At 44.7% G+C, this 21885-nt stretch overlaps 1 protein-coding gene across 3 annotated transcripts in view; it reads left to right on the top strand.

The window, feature by feature from the left end:
* LOC149467503 (dual specificity protein phosphatase 22-A-like) overlaps window positions 1–21649 on the top strand; it is a 74611-nt gene extending 52962 nt beyond the window's left edge. For all 3 annotated transcript variants that reach the window (XM_089671576.1, XM_089671577.1, XM_089671578.1), the window contains 3 exons: window positions 485–559; window positions 14727–14898; window positions 21019–21649. In XM_089671576.1, coding sequence (XP_089527702.1) covers window positions 485–559; window positions 14727–14898; window positions 21019–21210 — 439 coding nt within the window. In that variant the 3' untranslated portion in view covers window positions 21211–21649. The remainder of the gene's footprint in view (window positions 1–484; window positions 560–14726; window positions 14899–21018) is intronic.
* Window positions 21650–21885: the final 236 nt, after the last annotated feature.

Below are 21885 nucleotides of genomic sequence, written 5' to 3'. Positions count from 1 at the left end.
ACTGATGACATCATCTCAGCCTAGGCAAAATCCCTGACTGTGTGCAGGGTGTGGGTTGGAGCAGACTGCGGGGAACAAGGCCTAATTGTATATAGACAGAAAAACACATTACTGATATCTCCCCAGTCAGATGGGACAAATGTAAGCAGACTGTGGGGATTGTCCTTTTTTCTGCCTGCTGTATGTTTTCTGAGTGTCACCACCAGGGGCGGACTGACAACTCATGGGGCCCTCGGGCAATAGGGGATCATGGGGCCCCTGTGTCGTTGCCCAAACTCAAAAAAGCCTATGAAAAAGGTACCAGGGGCATCTCATGGGGCCCCCTACTGACCCCGGGCCCTCGGGCAGTGCCCGGGTTTCCAAATGGTCAGTCCGCCCCTGGTCACCACTGATGACAAACAGATTATTTCAGGTTATGTGACCAGATAGACTTTCCTATCAATTCTCTAATGATCTTTTCATCTCCTTCTGTTTTCTTTGTCAGAATTCAACATTTTAGAAAATGCATCCAATTCATTCACGAGTGTCGCCTGCATGGAGGAGGATGCCTGGTACACTGGTCAGTATCCACCCTAAACTCTTCATTTCTAGCGGAGAGGAGCTATATACATGTATAATAATAATAGTGTGTGACTGTAGGGGGGGGGGGACATTAGAGTGTAAGCTCCTCTGTTGCAGAGACTGATGTGACTGGCTCAGTGTTCTCTGTACAGCACTGCGGTATATGTCAGAGCTATAGAAATGTATAATAACAACAGTGTGTGACAGGGGCGGACTGACAACTCATGGGGCCCCCGGGCAATAGGAAATCATGGGGCGCCTGTGTCTCACCCACACTCAAACCACACCCAAAAAAGCCTATGAAAGGTACCAGGGGCATCTCATGGGGCCCCCTACTGACCCCGGGCCCTCGGGCAAGTGCCCGAGTGGCTAAATGGTCAGTCCGCCCCTGGTGTGTGACTGTGTGGGGGGACCAGGGGCGGACTGAAAACTCATGGGGCCCCCGGGCAATAGGGGATCATGGGGCCCCTGTGTCCTTGCCCAAACTCAAAAAAGCCTATGAAAAAGGTACCAGGGGCATCTCATGGGGCCCCCTACTGACCCCAGGCCCTCGGGCAGTGCCCGAGTTTCCAAATGATCAGTCCGCCCCTGAGGGGGACATTAGAGTGTAAGCTCCTCTGGTGCAGAGACTGATGTGACTGGCTCAGTGTTCTCTGTACAGCACTGCGGTATATGTCAGAGCTATATCAATGTATAATAGTGTGACTGTGGGGGGGGGGACATTAGAGTGTAAGCTCCTGTGGTGCAGAGACTGACATGACTGGCTCAGTGTTCTCTGTACAGCACTGCGGTATATGTCAGAGCTATATAAATGTATAATAATAGTGTGTGACTGTGGGGGGACATTAGAGTGTAAGCTCCTCTGGTGCAGAGACTGATGTGACTGGCTGAGTGTTCTCTGTACAGCACTGCGATATATGTCAGAGCTATATAAATGTATAATAATAGTGTGTGACTGTGGGGGGGCATTAGGGTGTAAGCTCCTCTGGTGCAGAGACTAATGTGACTGGCTCAGTGTTCTGTGTACAGCACTGCGGTATATGTCAGAGCTATAGAAATGTATGATAATATTAGGGTTGCCCGATACCAAGTACTTACATGAATGCTCCAATACTCAAAACTGATACCTTTGCAGTGCAATTTGAGCCCAGACAAAATGAACGGGCTCAAATTGTGCTGCAAAGAATTGCATGTGACTTTAAAAAGGAATGTGCTGAGATTCCTGTCCGAATCGCATACGATTTCCCGCACTGCTCCTGTGTGAACCCAGGCTTGTCATAGTGACCTCAGCTTGGGTTCACACTGATGCGGTGCGGGAAACTGAATGCGATTCAGACAGGAATCTCCCCGCATTCCTGTTCAAATCACATGTGATTCTTTGCAGTGTGATTGGAGCCCGTTCATTTTCTATAGGCTCAGATCATACCGCAAAGGTATCGGTACTCGTGATCAACGGGAAAAAAATGGTATCAGTGCAACCCTAATATTAATAGTGTGTGACAAGGGGGGGGGGGGGGGTAGTAGAGTGTAAGCTCCTTTGATGCAGACATAAAAAAGAAGATGGTGTTGCGCTTCCATACACAGTACCTAAATACACTTAAATGGCATAATTAATGCATAAATACAAATCTCAAATAAATTCTAACAAAAGAAATATACACATCAAGAAAGGACAATATCATGTGATAATATATATAAATGTGTAAATGAGAAATAAACATCGCACACTGATAAAAATGGTGAGACAATATACAAGCGTTCCTTAAATCAGGGGGAAAAAGGTAACATAAATCACAAATAAAGTGATAAGTAAATGGCATAAAATATGCCTGAAAAAGTGCCATGCCCAGAAGACCCACCACTGGCATGAATACTAGCCATGTAATACCACAAATATTGTGAATTATTTTTTACATTTTTTTTGTTTTTTATTCGTGGTATTACGTGGCTAGTAGGGTTTGTTTTTATGTTTTTTATTTATTTTGCAGCACATTGTGATATATCGTTGTGACACTTTATCTGTTTGTGTTTATACAAATAAATCCCAATTAGGGATTTGATCACAAGTTATATATTGTTTATTTTGGTGACTTATCACATTTTGTAACACATTCATGTGGAAGGCTTTGTGTGGTCTGAAAGTTTTGTTGTGAGTCAGGTTTTTATCCTGATAGTCTCACTGTAATATTCACACCAGTTGTGAGTCTTCTGGTCACGGCACTTTTTCAGGCATATTTTACACCATTTACTTTTCACTTTATTTGTGATTTATGTCACTTTTTTTCCCCCCAATTTAAGGGATGCATGTATATTGTCTCACCATTTTCGTCAATGTGCGATGTTTATTTCTTGTTTACATATTTATATATATTTTTTGCATATTTTCACATGATATTGTCCTTTCTTGATGTGTATATTTCTTTTGTTAGAATTTATTTGAGATTTATATTTATGCAATTAATTTTGCCATTTAAGTGTATTTAGGTACTGTGTATGGAAGCGCAACACCATCTTCTTTTTTATGTCTGCACCAGAGGAGCTTACAATCTACTACCCCCCCCCCCCCCCCCGCACACTATTAATATTAGGTTTGCACTGATACCTTTTTTTACTGTTGATCACGAGTACCGATACCTTTGCGGTATGATCTGAGCCTATAGAAAATGAACGGGCTCCAATCACACTGCAAAGAATCACATGTGATTTGAACAGGAATGCGGGGCGATTCCTGTCTGAATCGCATTCAGTTTCCCGCACCGCATCAGTGTGAACCCAAGCTGAGGTCACTATGACAAGCCTGGGTTCACACAGGAGCAGTGCGGGAAATCGTATCCCCCTGATATAAGGGATGCATGTATATTGTCTCACCATGTTCATGAGTGTGCGATGTTTATTTCTTGTTTACATATTTATATATATATTTTTTGCATATTTCCACATGATATTGTCCTTTCTTGATGTGTATATTTCTTTTGTTAGAATTTATTTGAGATTTATATTTATGCACTATCTATTCAGTTACAGTTGTGACCAAAATTATTCAACCCCCAATGCTGTAAAGGGGTTTAGGGACTATAGTGTACATTTGGAATTGTATTCAGAATCAAATCCTACAAGGACGTTGTAACTACCCAAATGCAACTAAAATGACATCAATTGTTTATGTAATACAGTAGTAAATGGTTCTTATGTGGTTTCTTCATTGCCACAATTATTCAACCCCTTAAAGACTACCACTCTGAAGAACAGAGGTTCATACAGGTGCTTTCCATCAGGTATTGAAAACACCTGTGGATGTCACCGAGCAGCAATCAAGCATAATAAGCACCAATTAGGCAGCTTTAAAATGACTGTGATACTCAGCTCCTTCTAGACATTTACTGGTGTGGTTACAAACATGGTGAAGGCAAGAGAATGGTCCAGGAAGACAAGAGAAGAGGTGATTTCTCTTCACAGGAAGGGCAATGGCTATAAGAAGATTGCAAAGATGTTAAACATACCAAGAGACACCTTAGGAAGCATCATTCGCAAATTCAAGGCAAAGGGCACTGTTGAAACGCTACCTGGTCGTGGCAGAAAGAAGATGCTGACTTCGACTGCTGTGCGCTACCTGAAGCGTAGAGTGGAGAGAAGTCCCCGTGTGACTGCTGAGGAACTGAGAAAAGATTTGTCAGATGTGGGTACAGAAGTTTCAGCCCAGACAATAAGACGCACACTGCGTAATGAAGGCCTCCGTGCCAGAACTCCCAGGCGTACCCCCTTGCTGTCTCCAAAGAATAAGAAGAGTCGACTGCAGTATGCCAAAAGCCATGTGGACAAACCACAAAAGTTGTGGGATAGTGTTCTGTGGACTGATGAAACAAAATTAGAACTGTTTGGGCCCATGGATCAACGCTATGTTTGGAGGAGGAAGAACAAGGCCTATGATGAAAAGAACACCTTGCCTACTGTGAAGCATGGTGGAGGGTCAATCATGCTTTGGGGCTGTTTTGCTTCTGCAGGTACAGGGAAGCTTCAGCGTGTGCAAGGTACCATGAATTCTCTTCAGTACCAGGAGATATTGGATGGAAACGTGATGCAGTCCGTCACACACCTGAGGCTTGGGAGACGTTGGACCTTTCAACAGGACAATGATCCCAAGCATACCTCCAAGTCCACTAGAGCATGGTTGCAGAGGAAAGGCTGGAACATTTTGGAGTGGCCATCGCAGTCACCAGACTTAAATCCGATTGAGAACCTCTGGTGGGACTTAAAGAAAGCAGTTGCAGTGCGCAAGCCTAAGAATGTGACTGAACTGGAGGCCTTTGCCCATGAAGAATGGGCGAAGATACCCGTAGATCGCTGCAAGACACTTGTGTCAAGCTATGCTTCACGTTTAAAAGCTGTTATAACTGTAAAAGGATGCTGTACTAAGTACTAAGATTGAATGTCACTTGGGGGTTGAATAAAACTGATAATGCTGTGAGCACAGAAAAGACATTTGTGGTTATTTCATTATAACTGTTATGTTATATTTGTCTGACCTACAAGTGCCTCTTTAATGTAAATGTAAGCAAGATGACTGAATGATCAAAAGCAATGTCAAACTGGCCAAAACACTCAATTTCAGTGGGGGTTGAATAATTTTGGTCACAACTGTATATCTGACCCTTGGCAATTGCATGGACTGTCACTTGTAAGTGACTGTTCCATGAATACTCTTAGCAATTATTTTACAGGGTAGGTTGCCAGGTCTTTCCCCAGGAGATCCCACATGGCCAGGGATGACACCAGGACAATTTAGGCAGGAGCCAATTAACCTACCAGCATGTCTTTGGAGTGTGGGAGGAAACCCACGCGAACACAGGGAGAACATGCAAACTCCATGCAGGAGGTGCCATGGTTGGGAATCGAACCCATGACCCAATTACTGCAAGGCAGAAGTGCTAACCACTAAGCCACTGTGCCGCCCATTTATGCAATAATTATGCCATTTAAGTGCATTTAGGTACTGTGTATGGAAGCGCAACACCATTTTCTTTTTTTATGTCTGCAATGTATTCAGGTTTCTAGCCAGGTGATTGCAGCTTCCTGATCTTTAGATTTGTCTTTATTCTGAGTAACACAGGTGGTTTACATACTACATTCCTCTGGTGCGGAGGATGATGTGAGGGATACATAATGAATTTGTCCCTCTATATCGGGGACGGAATGTTAGGGCGTCTCTCTTGGTGTTCTCCAGTATTGGACAAAAACCAGACTAGATGCAGAAAAACGCATTGATATAATGCAGCCCCATCCATGAGTTAGCGATTACACATTGCCACAAATATTTACTGTACTCTAGCTGGCACTACTGATGAGGATGTGAGTAGTAGTCCCCCACCCCCTGTACAGGGACACAAATCGCAGTGATGATAAGAGTGATATTGGCCAGGAGAGCCTCTGAAATCCACTGTGTGTGCGTCAGTTGTGCGCAGACGGTGTGTCACCTGACGTTCCCACTGCGGTCAGACATGACGGGGGGGTTCTGCTGGGGGGTCTCTGAATTCACTGACTTCCTGGATTATATTTTGAGGACATTTTAAGTAAACTTCAGTGAACTTCAAACAGAAAATCATTATCATCAGAATTTTTTATCATTTTGGGGCATTTATATGAAAAAGGTGGAAATCAAAGTGTATATAAAGCCAAAATGGCGTGCACATGAGAAAGCGTTTCGCATTTGGAAAATGTATCAACACGCATGCGTGGGTAAACAGGAATGCACAGAAACAACAGCATTTTGGCCCCAGATCACATCTATGCGGCCATGCGGGTCACGTTTTGAGTGGGCACAAGAGCCCATTCATTTGAATAGACTCCTGTGCCCAGTGACACGCAAGGGAGAAGTCCCTGCACTTCTTCCGAAAACGCAGCTGAGGTTCCCAGTACGGTTGTGTTTTCCAGTGCGGGTGGCGTGTCATTAGAAGTAATGGCACCCGCCCCGCAGGTCCGCATTCCTCTGTGCGGGGGGTGCGGCTGCACGGATTTTCGTACGGATCCGCAGTGGCACCACCCGCACAGGTGTGAACCTAGCCTGACAGAAGCACAGAGTCGTGTTTTTTTACATCAATTATTTTTAAGTCCTCATGCACACGGGACATTTTTACAGCGGCTGTTTTTGGCTTTTGACATTTTTTTCTACAGCCAGTATACCCCCCAGCATGTTATCCTACGTGCCCATACATACATAGACTGCAATCAATGTTTTCTGGCTGGAAAAAAACCCAGAACTAGTGGGTTTCTTAGTATTTTAGCTGTAAAAATGCTCTAACGCGGCAAAACGTGGTAAATTGCAGCAAACCAGCTTTTTTGAACTTTTTTTGACCAAAACATTTTTTTTCACCAAACAAATGCAAACGTGAAAAAAGGCGGCAAAATGCCACTAAATGCTAACAAAAACAAATGCTAAAAATCGGTGAAAAACTCAGGTTTTTAATGTGACTTTACACAGCTAATGTTACCAGCGTTATTAAAACGCCCCGTGTGCATGGAGCCCAATGCCTGAAAACATCTGTGTGCATGTAGTCACATTCTGTTTCAAATGGCACTTTATGCTTCCTTAGACTCAGTCGGTCCAGGCAGTATGTTCACCTACTGATTTGCAACCATCCACAGGCAGCTTAACTCTTCAATAAAAGACATTATTGACAAAAGTCAAATCCAACACACCATTACTTGAGCTAAATGCAGTATGTTTTTTTTTTAATTATTAATTTATTACAGGAACTTATATATAACACCATCAATTTATGTAGAGCTTTACATATATTGTACATTCACATCAGTCCCTGCCCTCAAGGAGCTTACAATCTAAGGTCCCTAACTCACATTCACATGTACACTAATTTAGACAGGAACCAAGTAAACTACCAGCATGTCTTTGGAGTGTGGGAGGAAAACAGCGTACTCAGAAGAAATCCACACAGGCACAGGGAGAACGTGCAGACTCCAGGCAGCTAGTGCCATGGTTGGGATTTGAACTGATGACCCTAGATCTGCTAAGCAAAAGTGCTAACCACTTAGCCTCTGTGCTGCCCTAGTTTTTCCAGTCTTTTGAAGTGTAAGATGACAATGACTTTCCTATGCCCTGTCCCTGTGTACAATTAACACTGACATAAGAAGTGTGGTGGATTTAGCTAGGAGTAAATAACCTAGCACTAAACATGAGGGGAGGACAAAGAAGATACCAAAATCCCATTAGTAAACAAGCTGTAGTGGCCCCAAACTTCCACTAGATGTCAGCATACTACAGAATGATGTGAGCTCCTGCCCTCAAGGAGCTTACAATATAATGTCCCTAACTCACATGTACACTAATTTAGACAGGAGCCAAGTAACCTACCAGCATCTCTTTGGAGTGTGGGAGGAAACCAGCGTACTCAGAAGAAATCCACACAGGCACAGGGAGAACGTGCAGACTCCAGGCAGCTAGTGCCATGGTTGGGATTTGAATTGATGACCCTAGTGCTGCTAGGCAAAAGTGCTAACCACTTAGCCTCTGTGCTGCCCTAGTTTTTTGTTTTTTTTTCCAGTCTTTTGAAGTGTAAGATGACAATGACTTTTCTATGCCCTGTCCCTGTGTAGAATTAACACAGACTGAGATAGCATATAAGAAGAGCAGCGGATCTAGCTAGGAGTAAATAACCTAGCACTAAATATGAGGGGAGGACAAAGGAAGATACCAAAATCCCATTAGTAAACAAGCTGTAGTGGCCCCAAACTTCCACTAGATGTCAGCATACTACAGAAAGATGTAAGCTCCTGCCCTCAAGGAGCTTACAATCTAAGGTCCCTAACTCACATGTACACTAATTTAGACAGGAGCCAAGTAACCTACCAGCATCTCTTTGGAGTGTGGGAGGAAACCAGTGTAGTCAGAAGAAATCCACACAGGCACAGGGAGAACGTGCAGACTCCAGGCAGCTAGTGCCATGGTTGGGATTTGAACTGATCACCCTAGTGCTGCTAACCACTTAGCCACTGTGCTGCCCTAGTTTTTTCCAGTCTTTTGAAGTGTAAGATGACAATGACTTTCCTACGCCCTGTCCCTGTGTAGAATTAACACAGACTGAGATAACATACAAGAAGTGCAGCGGATCTAGCTAGGAGGAATTAATCTAGCTCTAAACATGAGGGGAGGACAAAGGAAGATACCAAAATCCCATTAGTAAACAAGTTGTAGCGGCCCCAAACTGCCACTAGATGTCAGCATACTACAGAAAGATGATAACATAATGCAGTTCAATACAAGACATAAAAGTTACATAAAAGAGGGGCAGAACAAGTGTGGAGAAGGATGCTGAACCCGGATCTATCTATTCCTCAGCTAATAAAAAAAAAAAAAAAAAAAGTTTTGGCTTTACAAACACTTTAATTTTTTGTCCTCTGACAGCTCCACCTATTTATAAAGCTGTTCTCGTCTATTTCTAAATTTTGGCCAAAGCAGAAAAAAAACTCAATTTTATAGGCAGATTTGGAATTTTTAATTTTAAGACTTTTTCTTTCATTATAAATATTGGCAAATAATGCGGTCCTAAAGCGGGCGCGGCCCGAAGGAATCTGGCGGAGGAGGCGGGAGAACTTTCTCAGCGTCTTTTCCCTTTAAAATATTTTTGTGCATTTCTTTATTTCATGCTGCATTGCAACATCGATTCTTTCCATGAGAAACTCATAGAAGTTGCAGGAAATTCGCTGAAGCAGCAAATTGGGAGAAAAGCAATTGTCACAGCAATTATTTTTGCTGATTTTTTATAAATAGGCCCCTCAATGGTGTTCACAGCTCAGCTTGTTAAAGGAATTCTCCACATTTGTAAAAATGTGATATAATCTAGATCATTTCCATACATGTGTGGCCACGGATTGGCTGCTCAAGAACTATCACATGATCACAGCGGTGACACGTACCCCCCATACTCGGCCAGCCTGCTCTGGTCCACCAGGAGGTGGTGATGGAGCGTGGACAGGTGAGTATACCTATCCGGGGGGGGGTTGGGCTATCAATGTCACTTTGCCCTGAATGGACAGTGGGGTTAATTTACTAAAGGAGTGAAATCTCACTTTGCAAAGTGAATTTATACTTATCTAAGGGCTCCTTCACATGTGTGGTCATTGGCAGAACTACCAGGGTCGCAAAGGTGGCAGTTGAGACCGGGCTCTAGAGCTTCATCGCTGTGGACCCTGCATTTCCCCCCTGCACCTCCGGCTAGCAGTTCATTATGCAGTGGAGGGGGAGATCAGCAGCTCTGTGGTGCCCGCAGCATCCCCCTCTGCTCTCCTGCCAGCAGTTCAGCTAAACAGCGAAGAGGGGCTCTGTGTGCACCAGGGGCGGACTGACAACTCATGGGACCCCTGTGTCCTTGCCCAAACTCAAAAAGGCCTATGAAAAAGGTACCAGGGGCATCTCATGGGGCCCCCTACTGACCCCAGGCCCTCGGGTGGTGCCCGAGTTTCCAAATGGTCAGTCCGCCCCTGGTGTGCACTGAAGCAGATACCTGTCTGGATCAGAATCCTCTCCACTGTATAGCTGAACTGCTGGCCGGAGGGACAGAGAGAGATTCTGCGGGCACCACAGAGCTGCCGAACAGACAGAGAACTGTGATTGGTCACTCCAGAGATCACATCTCCACTGCTCTAGAGTCCAGTGGCAGCGTGCTTTACACCACGGCATCCGACGCTTTGCATTGCACTTGGTGATGTCAGGCTTGGATGCAGCTGCTCGGCCATGGAAACCCATTCCATGAAGCTCTCTACACACTGTTGTTGGGCTCATCTGAAGGCCACACCAAGTTTGGAGGTCTTTAGTTACTGACTCTGCAGACAGTTGGCGACTTCTGCGCACTGTGCGCTTCAGCATGCGCTGACCCCGCCCTGTCATGTGACGTGGCCTACCACTTGGTGGCTGAGTGGCTGTTGTTCCCAGTTGCTTCCACTTTGTTATAATCCCACTAACAGTTGACCGTGGAATATTTAGTAGCCAGGAAATGTCACGGATGGACTTATTGCCCAGGTGGCCACCTATCACGGGACCACGCTTGGAGTCACTGAGCTCCTGAGAGCGACCCATTCTTTCACGAATGTTTGTAGAAGCAGTCTGCATGCCTAGGGGATGATTGTATACACCTGTGGCCATGGAGGGGATTGGAACACCTGAATCACATGATTTGTACATATATATTACACATGCAGCACTCTTATGTGCAATGTTACTGGAGGATAGTCCATATTTATAACCTCAATCTACAGAATTCCAAAGCAGAGATTTATTTATTTCAGGTACTTATATAGCGCCGTCAATTTACACAGCACTTTACATATATATTGTACATTCACATCAGTCCCTAACCCTCAAGGGGTGTACAATCTAAGGTCCCTAACTTACATTCATACATACACATACTAGGGACAATTTAGATAGGAGCCAATTCACCTACCAGCAGGGGCGGACTGACCATTTGGAAACTCGGGCACTGCCCAAGGGCCCGGGGTCAGTAGGGGGCCCCATGAGATGCCCCTGGTACCTTTTTCATAGGCTTTTTTGAGTTTGGGCAAGGACACAGGGGCCCCATGATCCCCTATTTCCCGGGGGCCCCATGAGTTGTCAGTCCACCCCTGCATACCAACATATCTTTGCAGTGTGGGAGGAAACCGGAGTACCTGGAGAAAACCCACACAGGCACAGGGAGAACATGCAAACTCCAGGCAGGTGGTGCTGTGGTTGGGATTTGAACCAGCGACCCCAGTACTGCCAGGTGGAAGTGCTAACCATTTAGCCACTGTGCTGCCCAGAGGTTGCAGCACACATTTAATTCTTGAGGGCCATTTCCTGTTCCTGTTCCCAGCTCCATCTGCTCCTGTGCAGACTTTGTGACATCCGATTCATTTGAATATGCTGCAAAATGCACTGGACTGCAGAAAAGTAACACAAGCACTACTGTTTCAGAATTTTCCGCAGCAAACTGCATGATACTGCGATCCCATGCGATGTGGTGGCCACATTTGTAAGATGTGTGCTGGGATTTCTATATATTTCCATCTATATGCTATATATAAAGATCGATACTTGTAGCCCTTCTGTACCTTTTGTTTTTTAGTTCTATTACCTCATCTTTTTATGTTATTATCCTAAATGACAGATATTTGCTGGCCGTGTTGTGAATGACAGATGTGTACGTAAGAGTTCCCACGCCATTGTGGAAAATGCGATTTTCATAGATGTGAGAGAGATGAGTGCAGAAAGGTCGGCTCGGTTATTTGTCATAAAATGCACAAGAGGAAAAGATGAGTCAGGGCCCTCCATCAACAACAATAGGGCCCGGTGTTTCCCCTCAATAACTGAGAGAAACTTTTATTCAGAAGTTTTTACTTTTTTTTTTTTTCAGTGGAACTTCACCTCCCTGATGCCCCCCCTCCTCCCGAGGTGGTAGAATTGCTGGGCTCCTACTTTATTTTCTCACTTACATGAACCCCTGAGACTGGCAGATTGCTGGCCTCCCAAGGTGCATTGGTGGTCTCATCCTACACCCCGGCATTACAGTATTGCACTCCTAATTACAGATGAGCAAACCAGTTTGTGCCACGCCAGTAACATCCATTGGAGTCAATGGGGATAGCAAAATGAAAGCTGAATTCAGAGCACAAAAATTTCTCTTTAAACAAATTCCTCAATAGCCATAAATTATATCTTATTTTTGCGCCAAAATGTCTTTGCAAACCCAGATATTATCTTGTAAAAGCAAATCAGAGAGCAGAGCTGTGATAGAGGCCCAGGAGGCTCCACCCATTACAGGCTGCCTGCAGAAAACTACAGGAGGGGGTGGAGACAAGACCAGTCACCCTGCACAAGCAGAGAGAGCAGAAGTGAGCGGTCTTTATTACAGGAGGGGGCGGAGACAAGACCAATCACCCTGCACAAGCAGAGAGAGCAGCAGTGAGCGGTCTTTATTACAGGAGGGGGCGGAGACAAGACCCGTCACCCTGCACAAGGAGAGAGAGCAGCAGTGAGCGGTCTATATTACAGGAGGGGACGGAGACAAGACCAGTCACCCTGCACAAGTAGAGAGAGAGCAGCAGTGATTGGTCTTTATTACAGGAGGGGTCGGAGACAAGACCAGTCACCTTGTACAAGGAGAGAGAGCAGCAGTGAGTGGTCTATATTACAGGAGGGGGCGGAGACAAGACCCGTCACCCTGCACAAGGAGAGAGAGCAGCAGTGAGCGGTCTATATTACAGGAGGGGACGGAGACAAGACCAGTCACCCTGCACAAGCAGAGAGAGAGCAGCAGTGATTGGTCTTTATTACAGGAGGGGTCGGAGACAAGACCAGTCACCTTGTACAAGGAGAGAGAGCAGCAGTGAGTGGTCTATATTACAGGAGGGGGCGGAGACAAGACCAGTCACCCTGCACAAGCAGAGAGAGCAGCAGTGAGCGGTCTATATTAGAGGAGGGGGCGGAGACAAGACCAGTCACCTTGCACAAGCAGAGAGAGCAGCAGTGAGCGGTCTTTATTACAGAAGGGGGTGGAGACAAGACCAGTCATCCTGCACAAGCAGAGAGAGAGCAGCAGTGATTGGTCTTTATTACAGGAGGGGGCGGAGACAAGACCAGTCACCCTGCACAAGCAGAGAGAGCAGCAGTGAGCGGTCTGTATTACATGAGGGGGCGGAGACAAGACCAGTCACCCTGCACAAGCAGAGAGAGCAGCAGTGAGCGGTCTTTATTACAGGAGGGGGCGGAGACAAGACCAGTCATCCTGCACAAGCAGAGAGAGAGCAGCAGTGATTGGTCTTTATTACAGGAGGGGGCGGAGACAAGACCAGTCACCCTGCACAAGCAGAGAGAGCAGCAGTGAGCGGTCTGTATTACATGAGGGGGCGGAGACAAGACCAGTCACCCTGCACAAGCAGAGAGAGCAGCAGTGAGCGGTCTTTATTACAGGAGGGGGCGGAGACAAGACCAGTCACCCTGCACAAGCAGAGAGAGCAGCAGTGAGCGGTCTTTATTATAGGAAATCTCACACTGGATTACTGCACAGATCTGGAAGAAATGGAAGCACACCAAATTTCAAGGAATAGGCATGGAGTTAGACAATAGTTGCTTATCTCGGAGTTCAGCTTTAAATCAGATGTAAACCCTGACCAATTAGCATTTTGTTTCCTATATGTCATTTGCATCACCTGCGACCTTTTTGCAGCTACTTCCTGTCCCCATGCACCCCAGCAATGACTGCTTGACATCTCCCAAGGCGGGTTTCCTGATGGTGACAACAGTGGACCATGTCTGTGTAATGTGTGCTGAAACAGGCACTTGTAGTCTCCATCACTAGCCCATGTGACAGGGTGACAACGCAGGAGCACAATTGGGAGACATGCACAGAGCGTTGTCACCCTATAACAGGAACTGCCTGAAGAAGGACCTTGATGGCGGGATTACCAGCTATAAGTTTAATGAAAGATGATTTTAAAAACGTAGAAGGCATGATAACATTTACATAAGAGTTTAGTGATTGAATTTACACATGCTGAAAATAAAGTGTATCTAGAGCCCAAAGTTTTTCTTTTGGATGGGGTGGTGAGGCATTAGAACCCCTGCCAGTTTTTTTTATTACAGTCCACATTTTTGTTCTGATGATCACTGTCACCTGGACTGAAAGTAAGAGAAAATTAAGAATTTTGAGTTGTCACCAGGACAGAAATAGAAGGGAAATCTTCCAATGGGGACACCTGATCAAGCAAGAACTGTTTACCAGGTAAATTCTCTCTTTTCATAGGGATTTTCTCTCACTTCCTCTTTTGTCTACAGGACAGGAAATGAAGGGAAATTTTCCCAATGGGACACATACCGCAAAAAACAATAAAAAAAAAAAAAAAAAAAAAAAAAGAGTATTAACCCTTCCCTACTCGGTCCAAAATAAAATGTTTTGGTTTTAGAAGTAAACACATATCGCTTTTGAGGGTTTTTTTGTGTTTTTTTATATTTTTGGGTGTATTTTGTTATTTAATGTATTTTTTCACAATAAGTAAAAAAAAAGGCAATAATAGTAATATAAAATGTTTTAAAGGGAAAGTACAGCAGAATGTATTTTGAGGATCCTTCAGACTCTGGACTAAGCACTGAGAGCTTTTCTTGGGTTTTCTTGTCACAGCCTGGCCGGGGTGTCTCGGAGTACGACTGTGGTGGTTGCCTATCTGATGACAGTGACAACCTTTGGCTGGGAAGATTGTCTGAATGCTGTGAAGGCGGTCCGATCGTACGCAGACCCCAACCTCGGCTTCCAGCAGCAGCTGCAGGAGTATGAGATGACACTGGTGAAGGAGGTGAGGAAGAGCTGAGCACAACCCATATCCAAACTGGTCACATGACATGAAGCCAGAGCGAAACAATGTAACCCCCACAACGTCCAAGTAATAATATTACTATTATACATTTATATAGCTCTGACATATACCGCAGTGCTGTACTGAGAACACTGAGCCAGTCACATCAGTCTCTGCACCAGAGGAGCTTACACTCTAATGCCCCCCCCTGCCCCCAGTTACATACTATTATTATACAGTTATATAGCTCTGACATATACCGCAGTGCTGTACAGAGAACACTGAGCCAGTCACATCATTCTCTGCACCAGAGGAGCTTACACTCTAATGTCCCCCCACAGTCACACACTATTATTATACATTTATATAGCTCTGACATATACTGTAGTGCTGTACAGAGAACACTGAGCCAGTCACATCAGCCTCTGCACCAGAGGAGCTTACGCTCTAATGCCCCGCCCCCAGTTACACACTCTTATTATAGATTTATATAGCTCTGACCAGGGCTGCTGTTAGAAACCATACAGCCAATGTAACAGGGCCTCCAAATAAACACAGTTTACTAGGCTTCAGTTATAAATGAACACAGTGAGTGATTGCTACCGATCACCACTGTGTTCATTCAGGAAAGGAAGGGGCTGGTAAATGTGAAACATTTACGCACCCTTCCCACGTTCTCCATTTTATTGATCCTATTGTGTTCTTGCATCTGCCGGTGGGAAGGAGAGGGGGGAAGCTGGCAGCACTGTGGGGTGGGGTGGGGGGGCACACAGGGGGGCTTGGGTAGCATGGGGAAATGTATGATGCACTGGGAGGGTGCTGCAGAGAAAGCCATACAAGAGATCAGTTCCAGTAATTGCCCCCACCCCCCTACCCCTGCTGCGCTGATCACCCTCCCTACACACATCTGAGTCACCCTGATGCCTTGGCCCCCCTGCTGGTCTGGGCCCCATAAAGGAGGACCAGTGGTACCCCCTTATCCACAGCCCTGGCTCTGACATATACCACAGTGCTGTACAGAGAACACTGAACCAGTCACATCAACCTCTGCACCAGAGGAGCTTACACTCTGACATTCCCCCTGCCCCTAGTCACACACTATTAGCACATTTATATAGCTCTGACATATACCGCAGTGCTGTACAGAGAACACTGAGCCAATCACATCCGTCTCTGAACCAGAGGAGCTTACACTCTAATGTCCCCCTTCTATTACACACTATTATTAAACTTTTTTATAGCTCTGACATATACCGCAGTGCTGTACAGAGAACACTGAGCCAGTCACAGCAGTCTCTGCACCAGAGGAGCTTACACTCTAATGCCCCCCCCCCCCACAGTCACAGAGAACACTCAGCCAGTCACATTATATTTTTACTGTCATTATTATTATGTTTAATACAGAATACACTTTTTATTTTACATTCTGCATTTATAACATCAAATATTTTTCCTCCCGTATCACATGACATCTCGCCGTCCCGGGTTTAGCGGCTCTGATGACTCATTTATCGCGCAGTGATCATTGTAAACATTCTGTTTGTGTTTCATATTTATTATTTTTGTGTATCTCTTCGACGAAGGTCAGGGAATGTTTCTGTTTGCTCAGTAAGGTCACGGTCTTCTGATTCAGCAGTTCCCCTGACCGGCGGTGTGACCGGGGCAGACAATCTCAGATCCACTCATGATCTGCATATTGCATTAAGAATCATATAAAAAAATCACATGGATGGTGAAAAGCTGACTCCCTTCCCCCACATTGCACAACAGAGCGTGGGATTTCCCTGCACCGATACTGCGGTGGGGTTGGCTGGACAGATGCCAACAAAGAACTACAAATCCCAGCATGCTGAGCAGGAGCAAGATTTCCCCCAATTCACAGCTGTTCATAAATAGTAAAATGAACAACCACAAACCACAGCCAGAATTTACCAGAATTTACAGGCTGGCGGGTTAACCGCTCGCCCTCCAGAGGACTCCCCCCTTCCTGACCAGGCAATTTGTTGTGATATGGCGCTGCGTTACTTTAACTAACAATTGCGCGGTCATGCAACGCTACACCCAAATGAAATTTACCTCCTTTTTTCTCCCACAAATAGAGCTTTCTTTGGTATTTGATCGCCTGTGCGTTTTTATTTTTTGCGCTATAAACAACAATATATCGACAATTTTGAAAAAAAAAACAATATTTTTGACTCTTTGCTATTAAACATTTTCCAGTAAAAAAAAAAAAAATCTAATTTCGTCATAAATGTAGGCAAAATGTATTCTGCGACATCTTTGCTAAAAAAAATCCCAACACGTGTAAATTAATTGGTTTACATGAAACGTATAGCGTCTACAAATGGCGGGATAGATACTGGGATTTTTTTTTTCGGCGGGCAGTCTGACACTGGGGGGAACTGACTTATATATACGTGATTTTACGCACCCGTGCCACCCTGTAGCGATATTTCTGCTATAGGGCAGCGCAGAAGTGGTTAACGTGAACATGTAAGAAACTTTTCAAGTCTTCAGGAAAAAATCCCCGACCTGTCACAATATACAGCAACAGGATCATTTCTCACAAAAGATCCACCTTTTATCATTAAAAAGCTGTCCTTGACCTCCAATCAATGACTTTGCCTAGGCTGAGATGATGTCATCAGTCTGCTGCAGGCAGGTGGAAGCATTTCCTCAGTCTCCCCTCCCACAGTGATCAGACTGTGCATTGTAACTTTGTAGGAAGTCACAATGAGAGAGGCTGTAGCATAGGGCTGATCTGTGTCAGACATTTGTGAACACAGCCAAAAACTGCACAGGCACCAGGAGATACATAATTGTGTCATCTCTGAGCCGGCATCTCAGTCCAGGAAGTAAATGACCCTGGATGATGCCTGAACAAAGATGGTGCCATCCTTCTGGAGAGAAAAGCAGATGAAGGCATTGTGATTATAGGATCCCTTTAAGCAGAATTTATTTTTAACCGCTTGCCAAGCGCTTTAGCCAAATGAAGGCTACAGTGCGGTTATCCAGTTCTGGGAGGGTGTCATATGATGTCCTCCCAGAACGTCCCTCCTGCGTGCCCCCAAGGAGCGGCGATCTCTGTGATCATTGTGTACTACGGACATAGCTGATCACGTGATGTGGTAAAAGGCCAATCACAGCAGCCTTTTACCACATGATCAGCCGTGTCCAATGACACCGGGTAAATTCAGTTGCCGGTTATCGGCTGCACTTTCCTCAAACTGTCACAGCGTGGGGAAAGTACTGCCGATAACTGGCAATTTCAGAGAACATATCAGCACTGATCATCAGTACCCATCAGTGCCGCCCACCTGTACCCATCAGTGCCACCCACCTTTGCCCATCAGTGCCACCCACCTTCGCCCATCAGTGCCTAGCAGTGCTACCCACCTGTGCTCAGCAGTGCCACCCACCTGTGCCCAGCAGTGCCCCCCATCAGTGCTGCCCAGCAGTGTTGCCAATCAGTGCCCAGCAGTGCTGTCAGTCAGTGCCGCCTATCATTGCCCATCAGAGCCATTTATCAGTGCAGCATCATCAGTACCACATATCAGTGCTGCCTATCAGTGCCCTTCAGTGCCGCCTATCAGTGCAGCATCGCCAGTGCCAGCTCATCAGTGCCACCTATCAGTGCTGCCTATTAGTGCCCTTCAGTGCCGCCCATCAGTGCCGCCTATCAGTGCAGCATCGCCAGTGCCAGCTCATCAGTGCCACCTATCAGTGCTGCCTATCAGTGCCCATTAGTGCTGCCTATCAGTGCCCATCAGAACTGCCTATCACTGCAGCCTCATCAATGCACATCAGTGAAGGAGAAAAATTACCTGTTTGCAAAATTTTATAATAGAAAAAAAAACTTTTTTTAAATGTTTTTGCTCTTTTTTTGTTTATAGTGCAAAAAATAAAACAGCGGTGAGTAAATACCACCAAAAGAAAGTTCTACTTGGGTGAAAAAAATATTAAAAAGTTCATATGGGTACAGTGTTGCATGCCCGCGCAATTGTCATTCAAAGTGCAACAGCGCTGAAAGCTGAAAATTGGCCTGGACAGGAAGGGGGTGAAAGTGCCCGGTAGGCGAGGGGTTAAAGCCCAACTCCAGTCGGAATTTTTTTTTTCATTTTGAATGGAGTGGGAACAGGTTAGAACCTTTGTCAGGTTTGGATCACTGTCTGAGTACCCATTGAAGATATTTCCCCTCCTTTCCTTTCCAGATGACCACACAGGAAGTGAAGGGAAATCTCTCCAATGACAACAATAAAAAGCAAAAAATAAATAAAATAACATTAAAATAAATAAATAAAAAGGTTGTAACTTTTTAATAAAAAATGAAAAAGAAAAAACAAACCCAGGATTTCCCCGGAGCTGGGCTTTAAACCCGTCCCCTGTGTGTCCTGTGTTTGGGGGTGACAGGTCCTCTTGCTCCATAAATTTGGCACATTGGAGGAATGGGATCTTTTTGAAATGCAGAGATTTTTTTTTCTGGCAAATAAAAAGATTTGAAGGGTCAGGTGTAGGTGACACATCTGCAGGGGAAGTTGGGATCCTTTTGGTTCCCCTTCCTGTCCGTCTATCTCCATCGCGTGAGAGGTGCTCAGCGCACAGACCAGAGACACGCCTGCGGTTCACCGATGGCTGAGCTCTGAGACAGGAAAGAAAACCTCCATGATATTCTATTTGAAGGGGGGGGGGGGAGGGTCAAGTACACCAAAAACAGAAATCAAGATTATTGCAGATTCTCGCCTGCTCACGCTCTGTAGATGTGCAGATCACCTGTTTCAACAAGTTCACATTTTATTGCAGCAATGGTTTCCTGAAAGTCATTTTTCAATGTGATTTTTGCTGTGATAAGTGTCTGCGGTTTACAATCAATCTGATCAAATGGACTGATTTCTGCTGAGAGAGGGACAGAGCGCCGCAATCACTGCTGCAGAGGAGGAAGCGGCAGCTGAATATGTACAGCCAATGTCTGCCCTCTATGTACACCTAGAGAGTAGACATAGCAACAATGGTTCTTTTACAGGAATAACTTACAATGTACATTAGAAGCTGCAGACAAGCTCACCTTATTTCCTGGCTGGAGGACGTCCAGCATTATCTAGCTTCTTCCTCTCCAGCCTGACTGGCCCCGCCCCTTTCATTCATTTGATTTCAGTTCTTTCAATCATGGAGGCTGAGCATCACATGTGGGCGTTACCATGCAAATACAGCCTGTCTAGGAACACCCACTCCTCCAGGTGGACACCCACCCTTCAAGGCGTTTTGATATTTGCATAACTCCTCCCACTGCTTGCATCAGGACTGAGGGATCTTCTGAGGAGTACTGAGGCAGGGTGTTGTGGCCCCTGACGATGTCTTTCTGATGAAATCTCTGATTTCTGATTACAATCTCTTAGATTGTAAGCTCCAAGGATCAGGGCCCTCCTATCCCTCTTGTATTGAACTGTATTGTTGCTGTATTGTCTCCCATTATTTTGTAAAGCGCTGAGCAAACTGTTATAATAATAATAATCTTACAGTGTTTTTGTTTTAATTATTATTATTATACAGGATTTATATATTATTATTATACAGGATTTATATATTATTATTATTATACAGGATTTATGTATTATTATTATACAGGATTTATATATTATTATACAGGATTTATATATTATTATTATACAGGATTTATATATTATTATTATTTTTTTTTTTTATTATACAGGATTTTTATATTATTATTATACAGGATTTATATATTATTATTATACTGGATTTATATATTATTATTATACAGGATTTATATATTATTATTATACAGGATTTATATAACAGTTTGCTCAGCGCTTTACAATATAACGGGAGACAATACAGTTCAATACAAGAGGGATAGGAGGGCCCTGATCCTGGGAGCTTACAATCTAAGAGAATGTCTTCCTATCGTAGTATGTTACTATTTTACAATGTTATAATCCTACTATTTTTCTATCTTACTATGTTACTATCTTTCTATCTTACTATGTTATTATCTTACTAGGTCACTTTGTTACTATCTTACTATGTTCCTCTGTATGTAGGCTTTCATGTAGCGTGTGCTCCCCTTCAATGCCTTGATCTGTGGTTTTGTTCCTCTTGCAGTACCGATCGTGGCTGAGGCAGGAATACGGGCGAAATCCTTTTAAGGATCAGGACAGAGTGGAGAAGTTATTGTCAGAGCGAGCGCAGAAGCTGGGTCTCAGAGAGACACAGAACCGGTGGATTAACCAGTCCGATACCGGATACATCTTACCTTACAAAGCTTACGGAGGGAGCACCAGGTGGACCAACTGACCTCTGTGACAACGCCATCAACATTATTGAGGAAAGTCTGGGAGATGATAAAACCATCCGGTGACCTGCCAATGTGACTGCAAGTCTGGATTACCTTGAAGTTTTCTGCAATTCAGCTAGTGGTCTGCACCCTCTTGTTATATGACTCGGAGCTATTCTGGCTCTGGGCCCAGTGGATGTGTTGGGTTCAGAAGGGACGAGGCTAGACCCAGGGAACACACTGGATAGAATTTGCTCAGACTGTGCAGATGGAGAAGTTACAAGGAATAAGATGGAGAGACTCTCCACAGGGAGGCCGGGTCCCGGGTCAGAGTGAATGCGACATCCTAATGTGTGACTGGAGTGCAGCTTTAAATAAAGCCAAAATTATATTTAATACAAAGATAATAACATGCTGCCTGTGTATAATACTTCAGAATAAAAAAAATATTTTACTAGACATTAATGTGTTGTATTTTTATTACATTTTTGTACACACAATAAGGTGGAAGAAAGTCAAAACCGAACTAAGCTTAATTCTACTCCCACCCCAATCCTAGGCCTATTCTATCCAACCGCTACAAGGAAATGTGCGTATACTTACCTATTCTGAAGTCACCCTGGTCCGGTCACATGATCCGCTCCCGGCACGGCTTCAGTGGAGAGGAGGGACAGCTGACAATTGATGCCCATAAT

The sequence above is a fragment of the Staurois parvus genome, unplaced genomic scaffold (genome assembly GCF_062004578.1).
Source record: "Staurois parvus isolate SC_StPar_1 unplaced genomic scaffold, SC_StPar_1.0 ptg000107l, whole genome shotgun sequence".
Lineage (NCBI taxonomy): Eukaryota > Metazoa > Chordata > Amphibia > Anura > Ranidae > Staurois > Staurois parvus.
The sequence above is the reverse complement of the archived record's forward strand: the minus strand, read 5'-3'. Positions and strand labels throughout refer to the sequence as shown.